The 24,810-nt window shown below is 37.6% G+C and overlaps 1 protein-coding gene across 2 annotated transcripts in view; it reads left to right on the top strand.

Moving 5' to 3' along the window:
- Positions 1-24,810, top strand: part of Ptr (patched domain-containing protein) — a 66,500-nt gene that overhangs the window by 23,716 nt on the left and 17,974 nt on the right. For both annotated transcript variants that reach the window (XM_076324227.1, XM_076324228.1), the window contains exons 2-5: positions 14,485-14,761; positions 18,618-18,828; positions 19,004-19,189; positions 20,069-20,412. In XM_076324227.1, the coding sequence (XP_076180342.1) occupies positions 14,485-14,761; positions 18,618-18,828; positions 19,004-19,189; positions 20,069-20,412 (1,018 nt within the window). The remainder of the gene's footprint in view (positions 1-14,484; positions 14,762-18,617; positions 18,829-19,003; positions 19,190-20,068; positions 20,413-24,810) is intronic.

The raw sequence follows: 24,810 nt of genomic DNA, 5'->3' as shown, positions 1-24,810 counted from the left end.
CATTACGCGTTTCTCGTGCGTTTTTTCACGAAGAATCGACCGGTGTGTTTTCCAATGCCGATTCTACGCGCCTCAACGATCCTGGCGCCATGAAACGGCGGTTGGCGGGCGATTATTTGGCTATGAAAACGGGCGACAGTTAATAGCAGTGTATGGTAAAATCGAAGCAAGCTACGTTTTTATCGACTCCCGTAAAACCGTACACACGGACGATTAAGTAATTCTGGCCAATTGCTTTCGTCGTCGTTCAGTGGTGTTCAAACGGAGACTTCCACGAGCACGTCTAGCCACCAATTACCCGATGGCGAGCAATCTCGGGGAAATTCATGGAAATTAGCTCTTCAGGTGTTCGAACAAGGCACGAGTCGTTGGTATGCGTAGACGCTCGAAGAATTGCGCGACTTTTTCACGGATTCGACCCTTTCTCTCGTGGCGTTTTAATTTTGGCACGTTGTACAACTCGCGCGTATTTGAAAACACACTGAAGGAGTAATTTTACTCCTTTGCGTTTTTCCGCATTTCTTGCACGTACACCAATTACGATGAATGTGTATTGTCGTTGAACATCTCGTAGAAGAATTGAAATCGGATTGCAGTTGCGTTGGTAAAATCAATTAACCGATGCATCGGTTTAAGGGAAGGATGCATTTGGAAATATTTTAGGTGTGTTTGATAATACTTCTTGTGTAACGAAAGGCCTATTTTGTTACAGTAATTGAACGATCCTAAGTTGTTTCGGTGTTGTGCGAAATTTCCGCAAAATGAGCGTATTACGAAGAGTGAAAACAATATCGAGGAAATTATCAATGTACTTAAAGATGGAGATTGAATTAATACAATTTTTTCGTTAATCATCAAATATAATTGAATATAGGGTTTCTAGAAAATTACTAAGAATTGTGCAATAGAATTCTTTTCACGAGAAATAATTATTCTTCATCGAAGTTCAAAATTAGTGTTCCTCAATCGACAAAATTGATTGTAAATTGGATAAAATTGATTCTTAACGAAATTTCGTCTACTCGATACCTGAGAATGTTTTCTCATTTAAATGAATAGTGTTGAATGGTAAAATTGATTTGATGAAATTCATCTCAATATTAAATTCATCTCACTTTTATCATTATTAATCTATAAAGGCTAAAATAGCAATGCACGATTCTGCTATGAAACTTATTTAAAAATTATTCTCACGTTGCAGATCGTACAATAATAGACAGTGTGTTGAATGACTCGCGGTTCATAAGTGACTCACGTTTCTAGATAAAAATGAAATATAAATTTGTATTGTAAAAAATCCGAATAACGAACGAAAGATATATAACATTTTGTTCGTTACTCGTTGAATACAAATTTTAATCGCACAATAAAATATTCTACATTTCAAAGAAATTTTCCAAAATTTAACTCTCCACTGTAACGAGGTAGTAACATCTTGTTGGTAACTCGTTGATTGAAAATTAGAATTTTTATTATACAATGAAATCTAGTATAGTACAAGCAGCGAATAAAAATTCAACGCTCCAATCTAACGAAGTGGATTCGTTTCAATTTAGCGAACGTCGCGAATAAATATACATAAATCGATGTACGTGGATTTTGTTCGTTACTTTCATTCCAATCAAATTTTATTTATCTCTGACACAGGGTTAGACCGTTGACGCGGCCACCGCGAAGTCAATCATGGAAACGACCGCGGTTATGTTAAAAATTGACGTTCCCGGGAGATTGTTTATGGCCAGTCGAGGCTCGTTTGACCGCGAGGGGTTAAAAAACGACAACGACGACGTTGTGCACGGTGATTTCGCAAGGGTCGTACGGTGTTGTTGCTTTTCTTTGCGTCTCTCGCAGGAAAAAAATCTTGAAACGCGGTAAACAACGTTCCACGAGGAAACGAGCCGCTTTTTCCGCGCGATCCTCGTTGACATTTAAAAACCCGCATTATTTTCCTCGTTCCTCGTCCGAGGCAAAACTTCGTGCTTCGTTTTCCTTAACGAAGGTTCACCAATTGTCATTTACACCGATCGTTAACTCTTATTTCCCTCTCGAATCGAGGAAAACGATAAAAATATAAAAATACGACGAAAGGAACGAAATGACATTTCGGAAATCGAGTACACGAAATTTCGTTAAGAATCAATTTCATCCCATTTACAATCGTTTTTGTCGATTGAGGAATACTATCGTAACTTTGAACTTCGATAAAGAATAATTATTTCTCGTGAAAAGAATTCTATTGCATAATTCTTAGTAGTTTTCTAGAAACCCTATATATTCAATTATATTTTATAATTGACGAAAAAATATTATCAAACGCAGAAATTATTTTTCATTGCAATCGTAACAATTCGTCGAAAGTTCTGGAATATCTGCAAAAACAGATTCTCAATTTATGTTGAAAATCTCAAGATTTGAAAAATACAGTGTATGCATAAATATACCGTGAATATGCAATTTTATATCGGGTTACGAATAAATAAAACGGGAAACGAATAAATCGGGGCTGACGTTTACAAAAATCTTCAATCTACGACAAATTTCGAGACTGTTAACCAAATGGGAAAGACAAAGAATTTGGCTCGTAAATCTGTGAATTTGTTCAAATTACGTTTCAGTTCTGGTGTGCAAAGGGGAGGAAATTTATACGTTGATTATTAATTCAGCGAGGAAGAATCGCGATCGAAAACGTTTTGTTTCGCGAAGTATCGCCGGCCGAGTGAGATAAACCGTAATGAGTTTTCATAACTTTCTACAAGCGAGCAATTACTTTAATCGTTGTTTCATTATTCCTGCCCGCGGAATTCATCCCCAGAAGTCACGCCTACGTGTTATGATACAACCGTGTACGGATCAGCTTTGTAATTTGGAACGGCTGGCACTACGTAGTTCACGCGCAAGCAGTTGATTTACTTTAAGCGCAAGCAACTGCACCGTGTCGACGTGAAAGCATACCCGTGACCGAGCACAGAGAATTTTCCATTTTATTATTTATAAGCGTTGCTTTCGTTCTTCTTGGACGCGTGCCAAGCACCTGGCTCGTAGCGGCGCTTCTGCCTTTTCGAAACCATCCAGTTCGACATTAAAGTTACGTTTGACGAAGAAAATTTTCTTTTTTTCTCTCGTCGAGGGAGAATTGCCCATTTTTCGAAATGAAACATTTACGTATCAAGATCCATCAGAGTGTTCCCCAAGGGATCAAAAGTGTGTTTATTTTCCTGAGAAACGAGGGAGAAATTGTCGAAAATGAATCGAATATATGAATAATTTTCACGTGGTGGGAATTATTTTACGTTTCGTCGTTTTTTTCGAATATCGATGAAATAATCGACGAGAAAATCAAAATCGAATCGAGGTTTATATCGAACAAATTCGAAGTAGCGTATACAATAATTACTGAATGGTAACAACAACGCGTTTTTCAACTTTGCAGTCACACGAGTGTGCAAATGTGGCTTCTAATGAAGTTTTACTTTCGTCGATTAATTCATATGTGTGTTTCTTATTCGTTAATGCGTACGAGTATTTTGAACTGTTCGAATATCGTGAATGGTGTTTCGTTTTCAGTAAAATGGTGTTAGATTGTATTGAATATCTCTTTACTTTGATTTTTGACAATTTCTCGTTATTTTGTACGTATTTTATATTGTTTCAACTATTTTTGGAGAAAATGGTATCGAGTTATCAAACGTACACCGAGTAAACGTATTCGTCACAGTTTTCAAAGCAGTAAATATATTGTTGGTTGTTGTTTCCATGTAACAACGATTAGTTCAGGTACTTCAGATTTGTTCGATTGCAATCTTCGGTTTATTTCCCTGTTGGTTTTCCCGTTAATTATTCTAAAGACGGTTCAATATCTGAAAAATGAGATAATGAAAAAATGATGCTTTGGGTTCGACCACTATCATATTTATATCTTGGACTTATTTTTAACAACTTAAAAAATGATAAAGACACTTCTTGTTTCTCTCGAGAGAAAATTACCACTAATTCGGGTCAGATCGTTATCATATTTATATTTTGGTCTCATTTTTAAAAACTCTCTCATTATTTTTTGAAAAAATGATACAGACACTTTTTCTTCCCCTCGAGAGAAAATTAGCATTAATTTCGATTCAATCATTGTTACATTTATATTTTGCTCTCATTTTTAACAACTTTCCCATTGTTTTTTGAGAAATTAAAATTTTTTTATTTCTCAGGAGTTGTTCTTCCCTCGTATGAATTTTTCATTTCAAGGCGATGTCAAAATTGATCATTTTGTTAATACCCTCCTTTCGTTGCTGTTCGAAATACATTGGAAAATTGATTACGAATTCGAAACTTGCGTGTACAAATTCAGGATTCGTTTGTAACGTCTCTTGCGTGGCGTTTTGCACACGAAACGAAGTGAAATTGTAAACAATGTCATCGAGAAATGCAATTATTCCGATATTTGCTTTGATGAGAAACGAGGAGCTTGGGCGTGCGTCGCAATTTTCTCATTGCGACTGTCATGCCGGACACGATGATAACTTGATTGAGTTTATACGTTATTGTTGTCGTAACAAGAATATTTTAATTCTCCTCCGGACAGATCACTGTCGCGAAACATTTTCCTTCGGTTTCGTTCGTTGGAAAAATTCACGAAATTTATTTCCATTTATCTCACACGAAGCGTGATGGTATTTTTTTTGTTTATTTATTTTTTGTCTTAGAAAGGAACCCGCGGTTATTCTGTTTTCACAGAAGGTTCTCGAGCGTAACGTTGAGTTTTTTATGGGATTTTGCACAGTGATCCGAGAATTTTTTAATACACGGAAGAAACAGTACAAACTCTGAACAATTTTTCAATCCATTGAAGAAACGTTACAGACACTTAACAATTTTTTTTTTTAATGCATCGAAAAAATAATTGAGACTGTGGAATTATTTGACGATCAGTTCTGACAAATTATCGATCATTTTGGTTCGAGTTATATTATCAATATAACTAGCTTCGAGGCTTCAGTGGATTTTAAACTTTTCCATTTGTACGTAATTTATAAAGGTTTTAACTATATGATTAGAATATAACTGTATTATTAGAATAAAAATGATTTTAAAAAATATATATATATTTAATATTAAATTATTGTCCATTTATCCACACGATAATTCTCATTCTGGTAATTTTAAACTCAAAACTCGAAAACATTCACTACTCTGCACAAATGTAGCTATCCATTAAATCAAAATAAATAAAAAAACTTGGAAACTTTATGGTTTCCACAAAGGGGAAAAATTTTATTGTTTTAGAGTTTCTACAAGTGGAAAAGTAAGTGTCTAGCTTTGGTAGAATTTTAATTTGAACGATAAACGAATATTTGAGTAATCTCGAATTGTTGGTAAAAGATCAGAGTAGACATGAATAATAATAGTCGATTCAATCGTGTTACTTTTCACGTGTCCCTACTGATCTTTCCTCGTCACGGTTCTGCCTGTAACGTTACACATTTGAAAAATTTCTCCTCGATCTCGTATAACGCGTTCAACGCTCGAATCTTCGCGAAAATGTAAGAAAAAGTCGCTCGAACGAGCAGGTCGCTTCCAAACTCCGTTTTACATTTGCAAATGAGATATAAAGTGGTTGTAGCTCGCGAATTATTCTCCACTCTGACTACTGTCACGGTTCATTTGACGCATTTCGTTTCTATGTGGGAATCGGTTGGAAAGTCCGCGTTGTATCTAGGGACTTTGCGTTGGAACCAAGTTTCGACAAAGAAGGGCAGTCTGCACCACCTAAGGGACTTCGGGTGCGACGAATTACGGAACAGGGATATCCTCGAGTGAAATTAAACAGTTGATATTCTTACCGGTGGATGCACGAACTCGTGACCAGAGTTTCTGATCGTTCTATCGTCGATCGACGAATTAGAGGCTAAGTTAAGGCTAGAGAAGCTTACCGTGCTTCTAACAAGGAACATCCGCAAATTGTCCCGCCCCTCCGACTTTGATAAAACTTTGTAAGCTTGTACAGAGGCTAAAAATAATCGCGTATAAATTTTTGTTCGTCAATGTTAATACAGGTTTAAAGAGTGTGACCAATCCTTGAAGACTCAGCCTTTCAATGTTGTCTTCGAAAGGATTATATGTAAGACATAAATTGTCTTCAAGGGACTTTATTGCAGAAAATAAGAAATTGCAGAAAAATTGATAAAAGTGTACAGAAATCACTTATGAATTATTTATGTAACTTTACGTGTTGACTGTCGTTAACGTTCGATAAAGATTTTTATAATTAGTCAGTGTCAATTAGAAATATAAAAAAACTTTGTAAGCTTGTACAGAGGCTAAAAATAATCGCGTATAAATTTTTGTTCGTCAATGTTAATACAGATTTAAAGAGTGTGACCAATCCTTGAAGACTCAGCTTTTCAATGTTGTCTTCGAAAGGATTATATGTAAGACATAAATTGTCTTCAAGGGACTTTATTGTGGAAAATAAGAAATTGCAGAAAAATTGATAAAAGTGTACAGAAATCACTTATGAATTATTTATGTAACTTTACGTGTTGACTGTCGTTAACGTTCGATAAAGATTTCTATAATTAGTCAGTGTCAATTAGAAATAAGAAAAAACTTTGTAAGCTTGCACAGAGGTTAATAATAATCTACGTGTATAAATTTTTGTTCGTCAATGTTAATACAGGTTTAAAGAGTGTGACCAATCCTTGAAGACTCAGCCTTTCAATGTTGTCTTCGAAAGGATTATATGTAAGACATAAATTGTCTTCAAGGGACTTTATTGTGGAAAATAAGAAATTGCAGAAAAATTGATAAAAGTGTACAGAAATCACTTATGAATTATTTATGTAACTTTACGTGTTGACTGTCGTTAACGTTCGATAAAGATTTCTATAATTAGTCAGTGTCAATTAGAAATATAAAAAAACTTTGTAAGCTTGCACAGAGGTTAATAATAATCTACGTGTATAAATTTTTGTTCGTCAATGTTAATACAGGTTTAAAGAGTGTGACCAATCCTTGAAGACTCAGCCTTTCAATGTTGTCTTCGAAAGGATTATATGTAAGACATAAATTGTCTTCAAGGGACTTTATTGTGGAAAATAAGAAATTGCAGAAAAATTGATAAAAGTGTACAGAAATCACTTACGAATTACTTATGTAGCTTTACGTATTGACTGTCGTTATCGTTTGATAAAGATTTCTATAATTGAACATTTTACATTCTTAATTGTCAATATGGAGAATTTGTTTACGAAACTATGATAATTCTGGTATCTCGAATTGTATTTAAGATAACACCAAGAGGTGGTTATATCAGAGTTGCATTTTTTAAATTTGAGTTACTATCGTTAGAGAGAAAGAGAAAATATTAATATAAATAAAATGAGCGAGTGGAGGGGGCCATTTAGCGAATATTTATCTCAAGTGTCGCTCTCGTTGAACTGTTCTAATTGCATCGTTACAATCAAGGATCGAAGTGCACGTAAATACTGTCGTTGATTGGTCATCCTGGGGTCAGTAGGCTGATGGTTCGAACCAAGAGATCAGGATCGATCGTTGGAGACTTCTCGTCGAGTTTGCGATTATCAACTCTTAGTTTCTCTATTTTCTCACAAATTTTCATACACCTCGTCAACTTTCAGATTTTTTCTTTCCAAAAATTTCGACACTCCTCGTCCAAATCGAACTGCTCCCTCAAGAATCAGATCTCGGGGTCAGTAGAATGATTCGATCGTTTCGGAGAATCGAACGATAGGATCGTTGGAGATATTTCGTCGAGTTTGCACTTTTCGACACTCGATTTCTCTCTTTTTTCACAAATTTTCATATTCCTCGTCAACTCTCAATTCTTCTCTTCTACACAAAGTAAGTTTCGTTCGTCATAATCAACAAGGTCCGTCAGAACTCTTACTGTCCTTGTGAACACTGAGTTTCTAAAGGGTAACATAGTACACAAGTATCAATTTTCTTTTTAAAGGTTACACTATACAAAGGTTTCTCTCTAACATTTTTAAGAAAATATATTCGTACAAGACTCGTGGTCGTTACGTTCGGTTCGATTTCCCTACGAGCCTCGATATTGCAAACGGTGGTGTTAAGAATTGACTTTTGGAACCGGCCACGTTCGATCGAATATCACCTGTAGAGATTCTGGTCGCGTTCGAAGCAAGGTACATCGAGTGAACCCTCAAGAACGAGTTTACAGAACTCGAACGAAACATCAATTTCTATGTGTAATCTATTTCGATCGATGCTCCGCAGCACGGAATCGTGCGAACGCTTTCGCCAAGTTTTCCCCGTACGAAGTGACAGAAACGTCTGGAAAGTCGCGTGAAATTCAATCGTGTCAAGTACCTTTTCCCTGGTGTCGACATTGCGATTTAGTCCAACAAGGTCGAAGCCACCGCTTATTATTCAATCTCACCAGCCTGATAAGGAATATTCATTCGATCCGGTTGCTCAACCGGGACTCACTTACCGATTGTGCGATTGCTGCGTGTTTATAGCGGTCGTAAATCGTCCAGCAGATGTCTAACAATGTTTCTAAACGGGAACACTTTGGCGAAAAACGATTACGCAACGCGAAGGTACACCGAGTTCGAACCGTGGCCGAATCGATCACCAAACTGCCAATTAATGGCTCTTTAACGTTCGAATCGGCTGACGTTAGAATTAACACGGAATCTTAACCGATAGATTTCGTAATATTAAGGTATACCTTGTGTACATCTAAAAGAAAATCAATCGATGAGAAGAAATAAGAATTTATAGAAGAGAAGAGTAGAATAGAAAAATCGTCTTCAGAAAACATGCCATAGAATTTGAAGTAAATTTTATCATGAAAGCAGTTGGAAGAGTTATTTCGACTGGTTGGTAAATTTAGTGTTAAATTCGATTTGTTCGACCGGAAGGCGGCTCAGAGATTAAGAAAGTTCCGAGATAGTTTAGACACCTTTTGAAGGTATTCCCATATAGCTCGTTAGGTTACCGATACAGAGCAGCGATGTTCATTTAATAAAAATTTAAAGAAAGTACAAAGTACATATATCGAAATATAGCGAATCAATCGTTGCAAAATCGTGAAGTAAAATTCCAACGATGTTTCGAATCGTTAACACTACTTCAAGACATCTTTTCCAAGTTCGTGTACGTGTTCGATACCGAGCACTTGCCGATATCGAGGATGATCTCTAACGATTCAGTTGTTCTTTCTTCCTTCGTTTTCACGTGTGTGCGCAATGGTCGTTGCCCGTTCGCTAACGAGGATCGTTAGAATAGATTACTCAAGTTGGTATTTCGTCGTCGTGGAACAAAAGAGTCGATCGTTACGCGAACGTTATTCAATCGCGGAGATCCAATAAAGGAGCGCGCAAGAGCATGGCGACCGTTACCCAACGCGGCTGGTTACTTTCCCTGCGATGGAGAAAGATCGTCGAACACGTTTGCCGCGTCGATTGGCCTCTGAACTTCGCGAAATGATCCGACGTCATCCTTCTACCGGGTCGGTTACGATCAACCTCGGCCAGGTGTGGAAAAACCAGCTGGAATCGAGTGCAAGTGGTTTTAGAAAGTCGTTCACGCTCGAATCCGTGTCCGGAGCCAATGTCCTTCCGTTCGTGCCACGGAGACCACCGTGGCTCGAGATGTTCGATCGAATCCTGCGACCCTGTTCCTTTTACCGATGCTCCGTGAGGACGACGAAAATCGAATGGTCACCTTCACCTTTCCGAGGCACCTGGAACGATTTTCAGTGTTAGGTTGAGGTTACAGCGGGAACGATCTCGACGACAGCCAGTGATTTGTATTAGGGGGTATGCGAAAGTATTGGTTGGTTGGTGTAGTGTATGGTGATGTAGAGTAGAGTAGAGTATCATGTGCTAGGCATTGTTTTTCGATCGATTTTGCGATACGCTTTTGTTTCTTAATTTGTGTAGTAAAAGATAAATATCGAAGTCTCACCGATTAAACGAACATGTTTTTTATGGGGGTGAAATGGAGATCGACGCTTCCTCTGGTTTTTTTTTTAGACTGAGATTAGAAACTGCTCGGTGTTCGAAGCGTTGTTAATACATACAATATTTCAGATGTATTTATCAGCCGAAAAAAATACTCTGTCAATGAGAAATAAAGTGGCTAGAATATTTCAAACGTATTTTTGTTAATTTTGTCGCTGATGAAAATTTCTTAATTAATTTCCATTCTTCTAGGAGGTCCACATTGTATTCAATAGTACCATCGTTGTATTTTGCATCGCTCAAACAGCGCAACTGTACGAATATTTTCTTATTTCTGATAATAATATTCGAATAATGGTATTCGAATAATGATATTCGAATAATGGTATTCAAACAATGGTATTCGAATAATGATATTCGAATAATGGTATTCGAATAATGGTATTCGAATAATGGTATTCGAATAATGGTATTCGAACAACGGTATTCGAACAATGGTATTCGAATAATGGTATTCGAACAATGGTATACGAACAATGGTATTCGAACAATGATATTCGAATATTATATTAAATTATTCGCGTAGTTTCGATTCCAGTCCGCGTGAAATCACTCGCACTGTCATTATAGCTTTTAGAAACGCGTCCAAGGACCAATGACACACCTAGGATTATGGCAGCCCGACGAATAACAACCAACGGTAGATATTTTGTGAAATCTTCTCTTTGAGATCCAGTTTACGGAGTACCGTGCGGATGAGATCCTGAAAGAAAAAAAAAAGGAAAGAGTACAGTCAAGGATTGATTCAGCGCAGCCGGGTGGTTAGGCGATCCTGGATGCGGGCGTTATGATCTCGAAAGGAAGAGCTCCTTTGTGACGAGACAATGCCACGGGTATCGATCCGAAAAATGAAACAGGAGAGCCACGGTCTTTAATCGAGAACTACCCCGTGGTTCTTTCAGTTATTCGATCCTTCTTTGTTCTTTGACAAAACGTTCACCCTTTGCTTCGTTCCAGTTTCCCTCGCAGGTCGTCGCTCCTCCTTTTATCGAATGTTTGCAATTTCCAGTGAAACGCTAGTCGACACGTTTCCTATCACTCAACGAATCGCAATATTTATTGCTCCCGTTAGTCCTCGAGTTCTCGAAATCTAACGCCGAACTCGAACAGTCAACCACAATCTCGTTGCGATTGTTTCGGTCTCTTTTGCTTCACAAATTCACGAAATTTACTTCTACTCAGTTCACAGAGTAGCTACAAGTTTCTTTCATTTTTTTGTCCCCATTGGAAATTTACCATCAATTTTTTAATTCATCGAAAAACATGGTACAGACATTTAACAATGTTTTTAATCCTTCGAGAAAACGGTGTAAACGTTTGACAATTTTTAATCGTATCAATCCATCGTAGAAGTAGTTGCAGACGTTTGCCGACTTTTAAAGATATTTATCCTTTGTTTTCCTCGTTTTGTTTATTTATTTCGAGACACTTGTTTCTCACGGTGGCCGATAAGCGAGGTGTTCTCGCAATCCCGGCTCGAATCCGAGGCCCGAATTAATAGTCAACGATGATCTCGTCGTGATTTCGGTATGCTAAACGCGTATTGTTGCGCGCGATTCGGGTCAAGTCCGAGCCTCGCTTTTACAAGCGTTCTTCAATGACGTTCATCCGAATTATTTCGTCTTCGAGTTCGCTTAACCCACTTGCGCCCCGTTCGAACGTCGATCGAGTCCCGAAAGCTTGGTCTTTACGTTGAAATTCGGGTACAAGATGGAGGTAGAGTTTCACAGCGAGCACCGAAACTTCGTATTCTTCTCTCGAGTTTCACGAGGACCGTTCATTCTCCTTAGAAGGAAGGATTACGGTGAGCCGGGCTCAATGGGACGGATGTCTGCGATTCCCATCGTTAAAATTGAACGCGGTTTTCTGTCGAGACGGTACACTCGTTACTTAAGAAGAGGGACGGATGTCTGGGTTATTAAACTAAGTGTGCTTTTCCATGAGTAAAGTGCGTGAGTTGTACCATTTAGGCCAGATACAATGGTGTCCTCGTAACCGCTGCCGGTATACGAATTCTTTTTTTTTTTTTTTTTTTTTCGTGGACACGTGTGCGTTCGTTACGTTCACTGGTTTCCCGTTTCGTGTTTCGCAATCGTTACGAATCCTTGCCATTTTTGGTCGAGACGACGAGGTTCCGGGTCTGGGACTATTCGTACGATACTATATTAGAATACTTTGTAGGTACTCGAACGCCGCGAGTAAATTTCGAATAGTTGAGTATTCGAATGCTTCGAGTAAATTTAGAATATTTGAGTAATTGAATGCTGCGAGTAAATTTTGAATCGTTGAGTATTCGAATGCTTTGAGTAAATTTAGAATATTTGAGTAATTGAATGCTGCGAGTAAATTTAGAATAGTTGAGTATTCGAATGCTTCGAGTAAATTTAGAATATTTGAGTAATTGAATGCTGCGAGTAAATTTAGAATAGTTGAGTATTCGAATGCTACGAGTAAACTTCGAATATTCGAGTATTCGAATGCTACGAGTAAATTTCGAATATTTGAGTAATTAAATTCTGCGAGTAAATTTCGAATAGTTGAGTATTCTAATTTCACGAGTAAACTTCAAATACTTGAGTATTCGAATGCTACGAGTAAATTTCGAATCTTCGAGTATTCGAATGTTACGAGTGAACTCCAAATATTCCAGTATTTAAATAATTTATACAATTGTTTTCTTCCTTCCTTCTAATTTGTGTTAAAAACTCGATATCTGTGTGTCCCTTTTTACCTTTTTTACGAAACCATTATTCGATGTAATTAATAATTTCTTTACGGTTGATTTCTGATCCGAAAATTGTTCCTTGTCTTTCGTTTTCATACTTTCGACAATGCAATTAGAATATGCTCGATCGCATGTTAGGTTTTGCACGTTCTACGGTGGAACGTTGTTTTACATAAGTAGCCAAGAAAATGCGATAAATTCAACGATTTTTCGTTACGCGCCAAACGAACTGTGCGATGTATTTCATACGTTTACGTCGCAATTGAATAGAAAGTAACCGATTCTCTTCGGTTAAACTAATATACGTATGTGTATCAATGGTTCGCGAAATACACGTAACGCATTTCGAAACGAAGGTGAGGAAATTATGTAAATCTTCGAGAACAAAAACCGATGAATTTGGGTGGTATTGAAAGTTGCAAGTTGGAGCCGCAACCCAATGGTTCAGAGTTTCGTCGTCCGCGTTTCAATCAGTTCTGTTCTCGATTCTATCGCAACAAGGAAGTGTTCTCGATTTACCAGCGCTGTGGTCGTTTTGCAAAATGAAACGGTAATTGGCCTTAAGTCGTAGTCGCGTGCGAGGCTTTCCACGCCTGGATTCTCTCTCTCTCTCTCCCTCTTCCTCTCTCTTTGACTTTCTCTCTTTCTGTCTAGAATATCAATCTACAGAAAACGAATCTAAATCAGTGCAAGATCATTCAGTCGAATTTTTCTGTATTCGAATACTCGATGATCCGAATATTCGGTGAAAGAATTCGTAAACTATTCGAATACACAAACGCTACAAATTCGAGAAGTATTCGAACACTCTGTACACCGTTCGATCGATTCGAATACACAAACACTACAAATTCGAGAGGTATTCGAACACTTTGTACACCGTTCGATCGATTCGAATACACGAACACTACAAATTCGAAAAGTATTCGAACACTCTGTACACCGTTCGATCGATTCGAATACACAAACACTACAAATTCGAGAGGTATTCGAACACTTTGTACACCGTTCGATCGATTCGAATACACGAACACTACAAATTCGAAAAGTATTCGAACACTTTGTTCACCGTTCGATCGATTCGAATACACGAACACTACAAATTCGAGAGGTATTCGAACACTTTGTACACCGTTCGATCGATTCGAATACACGAACACTACAAATTCGAGAAGTATTTGAACACTTAGTACACCGTTCGATCGATTCGAATACCCCGAATACCGGTACTCGTGTTACGTATCTATTTACAAACCAGATATTGATTGGAAATCCGGCGACCGATCCATGGAAACCGTCTCTCCGAACGATTTTGTCTCCGTTTTAAACGAACCAGCGACGAATCGTGTCAGTCATTGCTCGTAACTCTAATTTATTGCTCGTAAACGAGACGTTCGCGGTAGTCGGCGAGCCGAAACGGAAAATATTAGAGAACGATCCCACGTATTTCGCTCGTGTGGATTTCAATTTCTCGGTTCCACGTTGCGTTGAATACCGAGCGTTGCTCAGGATTCAATTTCTAATCCTATGAAAATGCATCGCGCTCGAGCGGTCGGTTCACTTCTTTTTTCTCGCAAATCTGCTTTTCACATCAGCGCCTCGTTAAGATCACGGCAGCCCGGCATGACTTTCGACACAATGTTGCTACATTTTTTTTCTATTCGTTCCGGTCTCGAGAACTGGTTTCGTTCGTCGACAACCGCGGAACTTCAAATCCACAGACACTGGAAAACGTTTCGCCCTTGTTGTTTTCAGGTGTGGAGCAATCTAACCTGCGTGGACAATTTCTTGAACCGTGCCTTTTACAAATTGGGCCTCGTGGTGGGTCGTCATCCCGGCTACTTCGTGGTAATTCCGGTTCTGTTGGCCTGCATCTGCTTCACCGGCTACCAGAGGATCCATTACGAGATCGACCCGGAGTACCTCTTCTCGCCGACCAATGGTCCGAGCAAAACGGACAGGGCGATCGTCGAGCAGTACTTCAAGGTCAATTACAGCCACCATTTCAACCTCGGTCGCATTACTAGGCCAGGTGGGTTTTGCCTTGAATAGGAGAGCTCTAGCAAGAGCAACTTGCTAGGGGACGGTTTGGTATTTTGGATCGAGAATCGAGGATTCTTTGTCGTTTTACCAACGAATAATTGAATCGGAATGAAATTAATAGACGTAAGCTCGTGTTGATATAATTCTGTGGAAATCATTTTTGTCGTTGTTGTTTTTTCGAAATTTAGAAAACGAGACAGAAAAGTCATTTCGATCGGTTGTTCGGAACACTGTCAGAAAAATAATCATAAGTGTACAGAGAAGTGTTTGGGAAATTATAGTAGTATGGAGTGATCAAGTATAGATATATATATTTTTTTTTATTACGAAAGCTTTAAAATAGTTGTAAGACGGTTGCTACGAGTTATGTGTATTTTTAGTTTCATTCTTGATCAAATTTCAATTAAGTAGGTAGTAGTTTCAAAGTATTCTGAATAATGTGATCACTGCATATGTGCAATTTAATCTTTTTTTTTCTGACTCGTTTCACTGTACAGTAAGGTTAAAAATGCAAGTTTCATACATTGGAGATACGTTTTATCGAAGAACTTATTAGGATTAACTGTAATAGAGAGCCACAGTTATAATAATTTATTATGAGCCGAGTGAACACGACAAAGTACAATAATAATCGTAGACTCGATTCCAGCGGTTTCATTCAGGCCTAATGCTCACAGAGGCCACGAATTTACACAACACGTGCGATTAAGAAATGTTTATGCTCCTATAATCGGTTCATAATTTTGTAACAAACAGTAATGTTTTTGGTACAAAGGGCAATATCGTTGCGTTTGATCCCGGATCTGTTCGATTTATCGATAAAGTTTATCTTCTTCCTCTGTTGCACAAACACCAATGATATTTACGTTTTATTTATCTCGTATAGAAGATTCCGCAGTGAACGTAACGTCATTGATTGTTATAACGATATTCATCTAATGGATACTTTATCAATACATAATTAATTTGAAATGTCACTTTTATAGTAGGATCTGTTAGCACTATTGCACAAACACCAAAGATATTTACATTTAATTTATCTCGTATAGAAAATTCTTTATTAAACTTAACGTCATCAATTGTTACAACAGTATCCACCTAATGGATACTTTATCAAAATATAATTAGTTTGAAATGTCACTTTTATAGTAGGATCTGTTAGCACTATTGCACAAACACCAAAGGTATTTACGTTTAATTTATCTAGTATAGAAAATTCTGTATTAAACTTAACGTTATCAATTGTTACAACAGTATCCATCTAATGGATATTTTACTAATACACAATTTGTTCGAAATGTCACTTCTAAAGTAGAATCTGTTACTACTGTTGCACAAACACCAAAAGTATTAAATTTTATCTATCTAGTATAGAAAATTCTGTATTAAACTTAACGTTATCAATTGTTACAAGAGTACTCATCTAATGGATATTTTACTAATACACAATTTGTTTGAAATGTCATTTCTAAAGTAGGATCTGTTACTACTGTTGCACAAACACCAAAAGTATTAAATTTTATCTATCTAGTATAGAAAATTCTGTATTAAACTTAACGTTATCAATTGTTACAACAGTATCCATCTAATAGATATTTTACTAATACACAATTTGTTTGAAATGTCATTTCTAAAGTAGGATCTGTTAACCATGTACCTTGCCACGAGTAATACTATTCTTGCTACCAAACAATATTGCTCTTACCACTTATTACACAGAAAAGGTTTTTAACATGCCGAGGATCTCTAAAAAACATTCTTACGAAGACCTCGAAACGGTAAGTAGCTTAGGTTTCTCTCTCTTAATCTTCGAGAGGCCCTGGTTGCACGTAAGGCGCGAAACGCGTTCCTACTACCGATTGATACCATGTGCGTCATCAATTTAATTTCATCGGTCGGAAGTTTTACGGCTTCCGTTCGATTTCTGACAGCACTGATGGAACTGTTCGAACCGAGTGTACATCTTCCGATTTTTTAGACTCTCTCGGTTCCGTGTTCTTACAAATGATACCGTTCGACGCTTCCGTGTAGAAGCTGCATCTTCTGGGGAAGCTACTCCAATGTTTCACCAGCATCCCAACAAGGAGTCAGATGACGCACTTACGCCCGCAAGTTTCGAACAGTGTCATCTTTCGTGCATCGTTTTTCCCACAGTCTCAAACGACTGCTGGAATCTAGGATAAGTGGAAAGTGTACTGCACTATAACGTAACATTTGAATATATTTCAGTGACAGTCTCTTGTTAAACGAGGGAATGAAACATTATGCAGGATGAATTTTTTTCAACGTATTACCGGAATTTACTCGTAATTTATGGATTTGTAAAACGGTGTTTGATGTCAAAGTTGTTCAAAATTGAAAGAGTATGATTTTGGAGATGGTCGAAATTTGAAGTTTGTACACTCTCTTTCAATATTTTCGTTACTTCAATCAATTAATTTTTCACTGGTTTGCTTCTGTATCAAGATGTACGAAGGTCGTCTTAATTTTTTTTCAACCATAATCTGCAACATGTGACCATGGAAATTGAAAGTGTATAATTTTGAAATTTGAAATTTTCTACACGTATTTTTAATTTCATTCGAATAGTCGTTTTAATTTTTTTAATTCGTAATGGACAACATTCGACCATGGAAATTGAAAGTGTATAATTTCGAAATTTGAAATTTTCTACACGTATTTTTAATTTCGTTCGAATAGTCGTTTCAATTTTTTTAATTCGTAATGGACAACAGTTGACCATGGAAATTGAAAGAGTATGATTTTAGAGATGGTCGAAACTCGAAGTTTCTACACTCACTTTCAATATCTTTGTTACTTCAATCAATTAATTTTTCACTGGTTTACTTCTGTCTGAAGATACACAAAGGTCGTTTCAATTTTTTTAAATCGTAATGGACAACATTCGACCATGGAAATTGAAAGTGTATAATTTCGAAATTTGGAATTTTCTACACGTATTTTTATTTTCGTACAGATATTCGTGTCGGTGGTTGTGTAATTTATTGTACGATAAATGGTTACACACTTCCGATCCCTAATGGGAATTTACCGAAAGCTTTCGTGTTCCGTCGTGACGTTGTGTTCCAGTTACGTGGTAGGGGATTTAACGTGTATCGGTGGCGGTAGCACGACGGAATGTTATCAAGATCGTTCAGTTGAAAGATTGGGCTTTATGTAAACTCGACCGAGTCACGTTGTTAAAGTTCAAGGAGAAAGTGCACAGAGTTCCCTGGCAACGGCCTTAGTCGTTCGCTTCCTTGTTTGCATTGTCTGCGGTGTAATTTTTTACGGTTCCAAGCTCCTACAAATTAACCTTGTTATTAACGATACGCGACCGAGCAAACTTTCTCGTTTCATTGGGTCATTGCTAATTGACCCTCGAACGAAAACAATTGATAGAGTCCACTTTCGTTGATCTTTTTAAATTACGTAAGAGATCCCTTAACGATTATCCTCTCGATAATTCAACCTCGGTTCGATCTCCAATTTATTCGCAAGTGGTCGCAGAAAACATGTTTGAAATCAAAATTCTTCTCCATCGAGAGAAGCATACGATGTTTGATTTTTGCTATTTCACTATTTTATCGAGAAACGAAGGCCTGATTCCCTTTGATTTTATCAACCGTTATTCCCAACATCTGACCACGCAAATTGAAAGAGTATCTTTTACCAAAGATACCAAGAGATACTTTCTACCAAAACACGATAGAACTTATTGTATCATTCTTAATTGATCATCTACTAGAAACGTCTTGTCGATACGGTCTTGTTCTTTCGTCAAAGATCAACACTGCTCAAAAGATCTCTTAACGATTTTTCGGTGATTCACCGGATTGTTTCAGGTCGGTTCGGTCACGTGATTGTAACGTCGAAGGATGGGAACGACAATTTGCTGAGGACAGTTGTATTCGACGAGTTGGTGCAATTGGACAAAGTGATCCGAACAGCGAAAGCGACGTACGAGGGCGAGGTGTTCACCTACGAGCAGATATGCGCCAAATGGTTGGACAAGTGTTTCACCAACGACATTTTAAAATTTACCGACATCATAGAGTGAGTATTGGTATACTTTCACATCGTACTCGTGGCAGTTGAGCATAGAATTCGTCGAGAAGGGAGATCCACATTTTGGTACATTTCCCTCGCGAGATCAACTTGAGAAAGACGCGTTTACGATGTTGTTACGTTTGCATATCTTCGGGTGTAAGTAGTCGGTAGCATTTTTCAGGGATGTGGAGAACAGGGAGCTCAATCTGACGTTCCCGGTGATGTTGCATCCGTTTTCTTGGGAGTTCCATTTCCTGTGGGTCTATTTCGGTAGAAGTGTGATCAACGAGGACCGAATAGTCGAGTCCGTGCCCTCTGTGCAACTGGCGTACTTCCTCTCCGCTGACAGCCCGCGACAAGATGCGATGTGAGTCGATCGAATGACAAACAAACAAAATTCCATACCAATTTTTCACCATTTTCAACCTACCATCGTTGTTCGTTTCTTTTTTTTCGCGGTATCGCTCGACAACTTGGAAAAGATCCTCGAGGGAGTAGGTTTAGGGTGAACGATGAGGTCAGGTGCGTCGAGTCGCATAACTACAGTAGCGTGCAAAGGGCAGTCTTGAATTCTGAAGGAATCTTTGTACACTTTCTTGAAATTTTTGCTACGGGTAGCTACGAGACTCCGAATCGAACTCTTGCACGTTCTAATACTGAAACTTTATCAGCCATTTTGCTTTAAACATTTTTCGCACAGGTGGAAAGAAAAATTAAAAAGAAATAATAAAAGAAAGCGTTGATATTATCTTAGAATGTTCATCAATGTTCTTGGATTTTTAATTGTCACTGTGTTCACAGTTCAGGAGATCACTGTCTCGTCTTTTGAAAATTATTGAGAACAAATACGATAATAGCGATTTTACGACTTTCTTACCGATTCTTTTATCGATAACGTACATTTCGTTATTTTTGGACAGAAATTAGGTTAGAATTTTCCCAAGAATTTACTTGCACGAGTATATTCGATAGTTGAACATTTATAGATTAGTTTTATCGTAAAAGGATTTACCAATCTTCTGTTATTCGCTATTTGAAAAGTTTGAAAAATTTCATAAAAATCAGTGTTAATTGTTTCGCGGAGGTTCTTCGGGAGATGGACCAGGGTACTCTTGTTTGTTTTTAAGTTATCAAGCGACACTTCGTGTAGCTGTATATAGTAAATTTCAAACACCTTCATCGCCGAACGAGTTCGAAGGCGTTGTAGGTTTTACGTCCAACTGGATTTCTTTTGCTCTCGAAACAGTGGAGCAGCGTGGGAAGAAGCGTTCCTCGAGGCTGTTAGGAAAGTCGAGGAAGAGGGTGTCTTCAAGCACATCGCTACCGCGAGGTTCGCCTCCAGGACCCTCGAGCTGGAGCTGGAGGAGAACACAAAGACCATCGTGCCCTATTTCTCGAGCACGTTCATCCTCATGGCTGTCTTTTCCGTGGTGACTTGCATGATGACCGATTGGGTGCGGAGCAAACCTTGGTTGGGACTGTTCGGCAATGTTTCAGCTGCGATGGCCACGGTCGCTGCATTTGGTCTATGCATTTACCTAGGTGTCGACTTCATCGGGCTCAATTTGGCTGCTCCGTTTCTCATGATCGGTGAGTCGAGTGCTAAACATATACGAATAAATCCTTTTAGTGTTATGGACGCGTGCTAGGTTGTTGAGTAAGTTGAAACAACAGTAGGTTGTTGAATAAGCTGAAATAACTTAGTTTTTGAAATAATAGTAGGTTGTTGAATAAGTTGAAACACCCTAGTTGTTTAAAAAGAGTAGGTTGTTGAATAAGTTGAAACACCCTAGTTGTTAAAACAACAGTAGGTTGTTGAATAAGTTGAAACAACCTAGTTGTTGAAACAACAGTAGGTTGTTGAATAAGTTGAAACAACAGTAGGTTGTTGAATAAGTTGAAACAACAGTAGGTTGTTGAATAAGCTGAAATAACTTAGTTTTTAAAATAATAGTAGGTTGTTGAATAAGTTGAAACACCCTAGTTGTTGAAACAAGAGTAGGTTGTTGAATAAGTTGAAACACCCTAGTTGTTGAAACAAGAGTAGGTTGTTGAATAAGTTGAAACAACCTAGTTGTTGAAACAAGAGTAGGTTGTTGAATAAGTTGAAACAACAGTAGGTTGTTGAATAAGCTGAAATAACTTAGTTTTTGAAATAACAGTAGATTGTTGAATAACTTGAAATAACCTAGTTGTTGAAATAACACTAGATTGTTCAATAAATATTGTAAAAGAATACTATGACACTTCAACTTTGAACAACTGTACATATACAAATGAGTCGATTGATGTTCATCAAACAGTGGTACCATCTTTCGAAAAATAAAACAACGAATTTGTTTGAGAAAGCTATCAGTCGAATTACAGACGCGTATACGTCGAAAACAATTTTTTCGTATTATGTAATCTCGTGTAAAAGAATCAGAGTTAAGTGTAATATACAATTAGTCGTACCTCGAACATTCAATCGACAGAGTTCACACTAGCAATAAAATATTCCATCCCCAGCAATTACGACCGCTAATCGCTCGACGTCCACGCGGATTGCTTCTGTCGAGAGTATTCAGTATTCGAAGGGATAAGTGGGTAGATAGGCGCCTAATACGTTATGTAAATCGTACTTTATCGATTTCTCGGTTATTGCTTAACCCTCCTGATCCAATGGGTCATTTTAGACTCAGTGGAGTCAACGATCAACGATACACACCGATAGCGCTGTTTACATTTGCGTTAGACGTGAAATCTTTAACTTTATTTTTTATTGTTTGTATAGTACACTATATAATAGTTTATATAGTATACTATTAATAAATTACACTATTTAATTGTTTATATAGTGCACTATACAATAGTAATAGTATTTTTTATATAGTACACTATATAATAGTAATAGTATTTTTTATATAGAACACTATACAACAGTAATAGTATTGTTTTGTAACATCGCGATGTCGTAAGGTAGATGAAAATTGAGCGTAAAAACTCGCCCTTTATCTTAATACGTGTTCGAAGTGCATTCAGTTTTCCCCAGTGCAATATTCCATTGCGAATGATTTTTCTTTCATCGCCAGGTACCGGTCCGTACCGTGACTCTTCAATTCTCACACGACCTAGAGCGATTCCATCAGTATTCTTTGAGCGTAAATTCGCTTACAAGTGTCTCTTAAAGACTTTTAATAGCGGTGCATTGCACGAGTCTCATTTCAAACGAACTTCACACGAAGAATATCCCACCTCTGGCTGTCTGTCGGATGTCATTGCATGCGATCCCTTTCTTCCATTGAGCGATGCATTCGATGCAGGTTAAACGGATTCTGTGACGCGCCGGTTTGCGTAATACCTGGGGAGTATGGACGAGGATCGGATGTCGGAGAAAAAACGATTGAAAAAAAAAGGAGAGAATCAGGAGCTGCATCGAGGTTGTGCAAAAAAATATTTAACATTGTTGGACGCTCGATGGAAAAAATTGCGAGATTGTTGTAGACACGAGTGCTCTATCTAGTCTTACCTAGACCTACTATCTAGTCTCGGTAACTTCTACTACCAGTATTTTGAGTCTCTATGAAACAAAGAAGAAGCACGTCATTTTTAATTAACTAGAATATCGTTGTACGGATGACGACGACAGAAAAATAGCTGTAAGTGGTTATTTTTTGAACGCTGTATCTTTTGTATTATCGTATAAGGGGTGGAAGTAAATTTTAACGAATCGAAAATTATGTTTCTAATATTTTTATAATACTTGATACTTGTAACAGAATTTATGACAGGGCTAGGGACACTAGAGTAGCTGCGTCTAATTAATAGTCTATTTCCATAAAATATTTTCTGCAGTATGGATGCTGATACGATAATAATAACTTATTGGATAATTTTGTTCTCTGTGCAACAACAACGCAAAATAATCCAGTGGTCAGATATTAGAGAGATTTATTTCGAGTCTTTGGAAGGGACTGAGAGAATTTCGTTAGAATCGATAATTACCCTCGTATCTCATGACGCAGTGTTCAGTCTTGTGACAAGTTTTGCGCCATCCAGTGTACTATGGGGAGCTAGAAAAATGTCACTTGGATTAAACGGAATGTATTATCAGTCCGCGAGAAGAAGGCTAACGAGTGTTTACTCTGGTTCACGTCCTACCAGTTCGCTATTGTAACCAGGAAGACTATATAGAAGGCAGTGGACTGTAGGCTAGATAGACTATGCAGGGAGTAATGGACTGTAGCTAGGTAGACTATGTAGAGAGTAGTGGGTTGTAGTTAGGTAGATGGTAAATTAGAGTGGAGACGTAGATACTCGTTTTGGACTATATAGAGAGTAATGGACTGTAGCTACATGAACTATGTAGAGAGTAGTGGACTGTAGTTAGGTAGACAGTAAATCAGAGTGGAGACGTAGACATTCTTTTGCTGTCTTGTCGTACATAACCCCTTACGTGTTAGAATCTTAAGTGAGAATCGGATTTAAAGGCTGAGTGACATTATACATTTCAACATGGAACGGTACGGGAATACTTTCGTTCGGACAATGTTATTTATTTATACAATCGTTCCGCGTTCGACCTTGTTTGACACAATATCCTGCGCGCAATAGCAATTGGAGTTCGGTCGTGTTTTCTCTGTTGTTCTTAAAACGTTCATTCTGTGTAGCGGTATCATTCAACGAAGCTAATAAGAAAAGGAAACGCATCGTAGCATCGCGTGATGCTGTAAATTATTGCGTCACGTACGGGGTAAGTGGGTCCTTTTAAATGGCTACGACCCTGCTGGTCACTGCCTTCAAACAGCTGACGTCCACAAACTGACAGTAGTATAGTAGATTGTTCGATGAAACTTACTGAACACTAATGTTCAACGTAGTATTGTAGTATTCCACGTAACAGAATAAAACAAAAATCAAGAACGACGAAATTGCGTTTGAAGCTTCGTGTTCGAATTGGTAATTAGTGAAGGTAAAGAGTTTTTGAAGTGAAGGACTTACTAGGTTGTTTAACAAGTTTTGTCGTTCGATGAAACTTATTGAACACTAATGTTCAATGTAGTATTGTAGTATTCCACGTGACAAAATAAAACAAAAATTAAAAATGACGAAATAATTCGTATTCGAATTGATAATCAGTGAAGGTAAAAAGTACCTAAAGTGAAGGACTTACTAGGTTGTTTAATAAGTTTTGTCGTTCGTGGAATCACTCCTTCATTTCAAGTTTCGAACACTTGTTGCTGAACACTCTGTAAATACATTAATAGATTCATTACATATATATACTATTAGTCATTAAATATAGCCAATAAAGCCATTAAACAATATTTGCTTAAATGTATTATTAAGGTATATATACAGGGTGGCAACGAAAAGGGTGTATGACTTCAAGGATTATGAACATAATGTTTGCATTTATTAGTTTGCATTTAATAATCATTAAATATAGCCAATAAAGCCATTGAACGATATTTGCTTAAATTTATTATTAAGGTATATATACAGGATGGTAACGAAAAGAGTTTATGACTTCAAGGATTATGTACATAATATTTGCATTTAACAGTTTGTAATGATTATTTGCACTATCGCTCGCACGAAATCGTAAGAACTTTAACGAATATCGTTCGTACGAATGAAATCAACGCGTTCAAGTTGAAGAAATAAAATTGAAGTTGTCGAGAATTAAAAAAATTAAGTTACCCCGACGTGCACGTCAAACATTTTTTAATGCTATGTGTCGTGTTATCGGTTCTATTTCTCCAAGACAGTTTCTACCGTGCAAGTGTTAACATTTGTTTTGTACGCATCCTGCATGCATAAATATCGTCGCGTCTGAGTCGGAAGAGATGCTTTTCAGATAGTCAGGTGTTGGAAAATACACCTCGTTGTTGGTCAGAATTTGCATCTTTTCCAATAATCTGAGAGGTGGATACGTGAGTTTCTTTCCTTCCGCGAGATGAATAATGAAATACTGTTACATGAATTCCGTGAAAACCGAGCAGGGTA

The sequence above is a fragment of the Ptiloglossa arizonensis genome, chromosome 12 (assembly GCF_051014685.1).
Source record: "Ptiloglossa arizonensis isolate GNS036 chromosome 12, iyPtiAriz1_principal, whole genome shotgun sequence".
Lineage (NCBI taxonomy): Eukaryota > Metazoa > Arthropoda > Insecta > Hymenoptera > Colletidae > Ptiloglossa > Ptiloglossa arizonensis.
The sequence above is the reverse complement of the archived record's forward strand: the minus strand, read 5'-3'. Positions and strand labels throughout refer to the sequence as shown.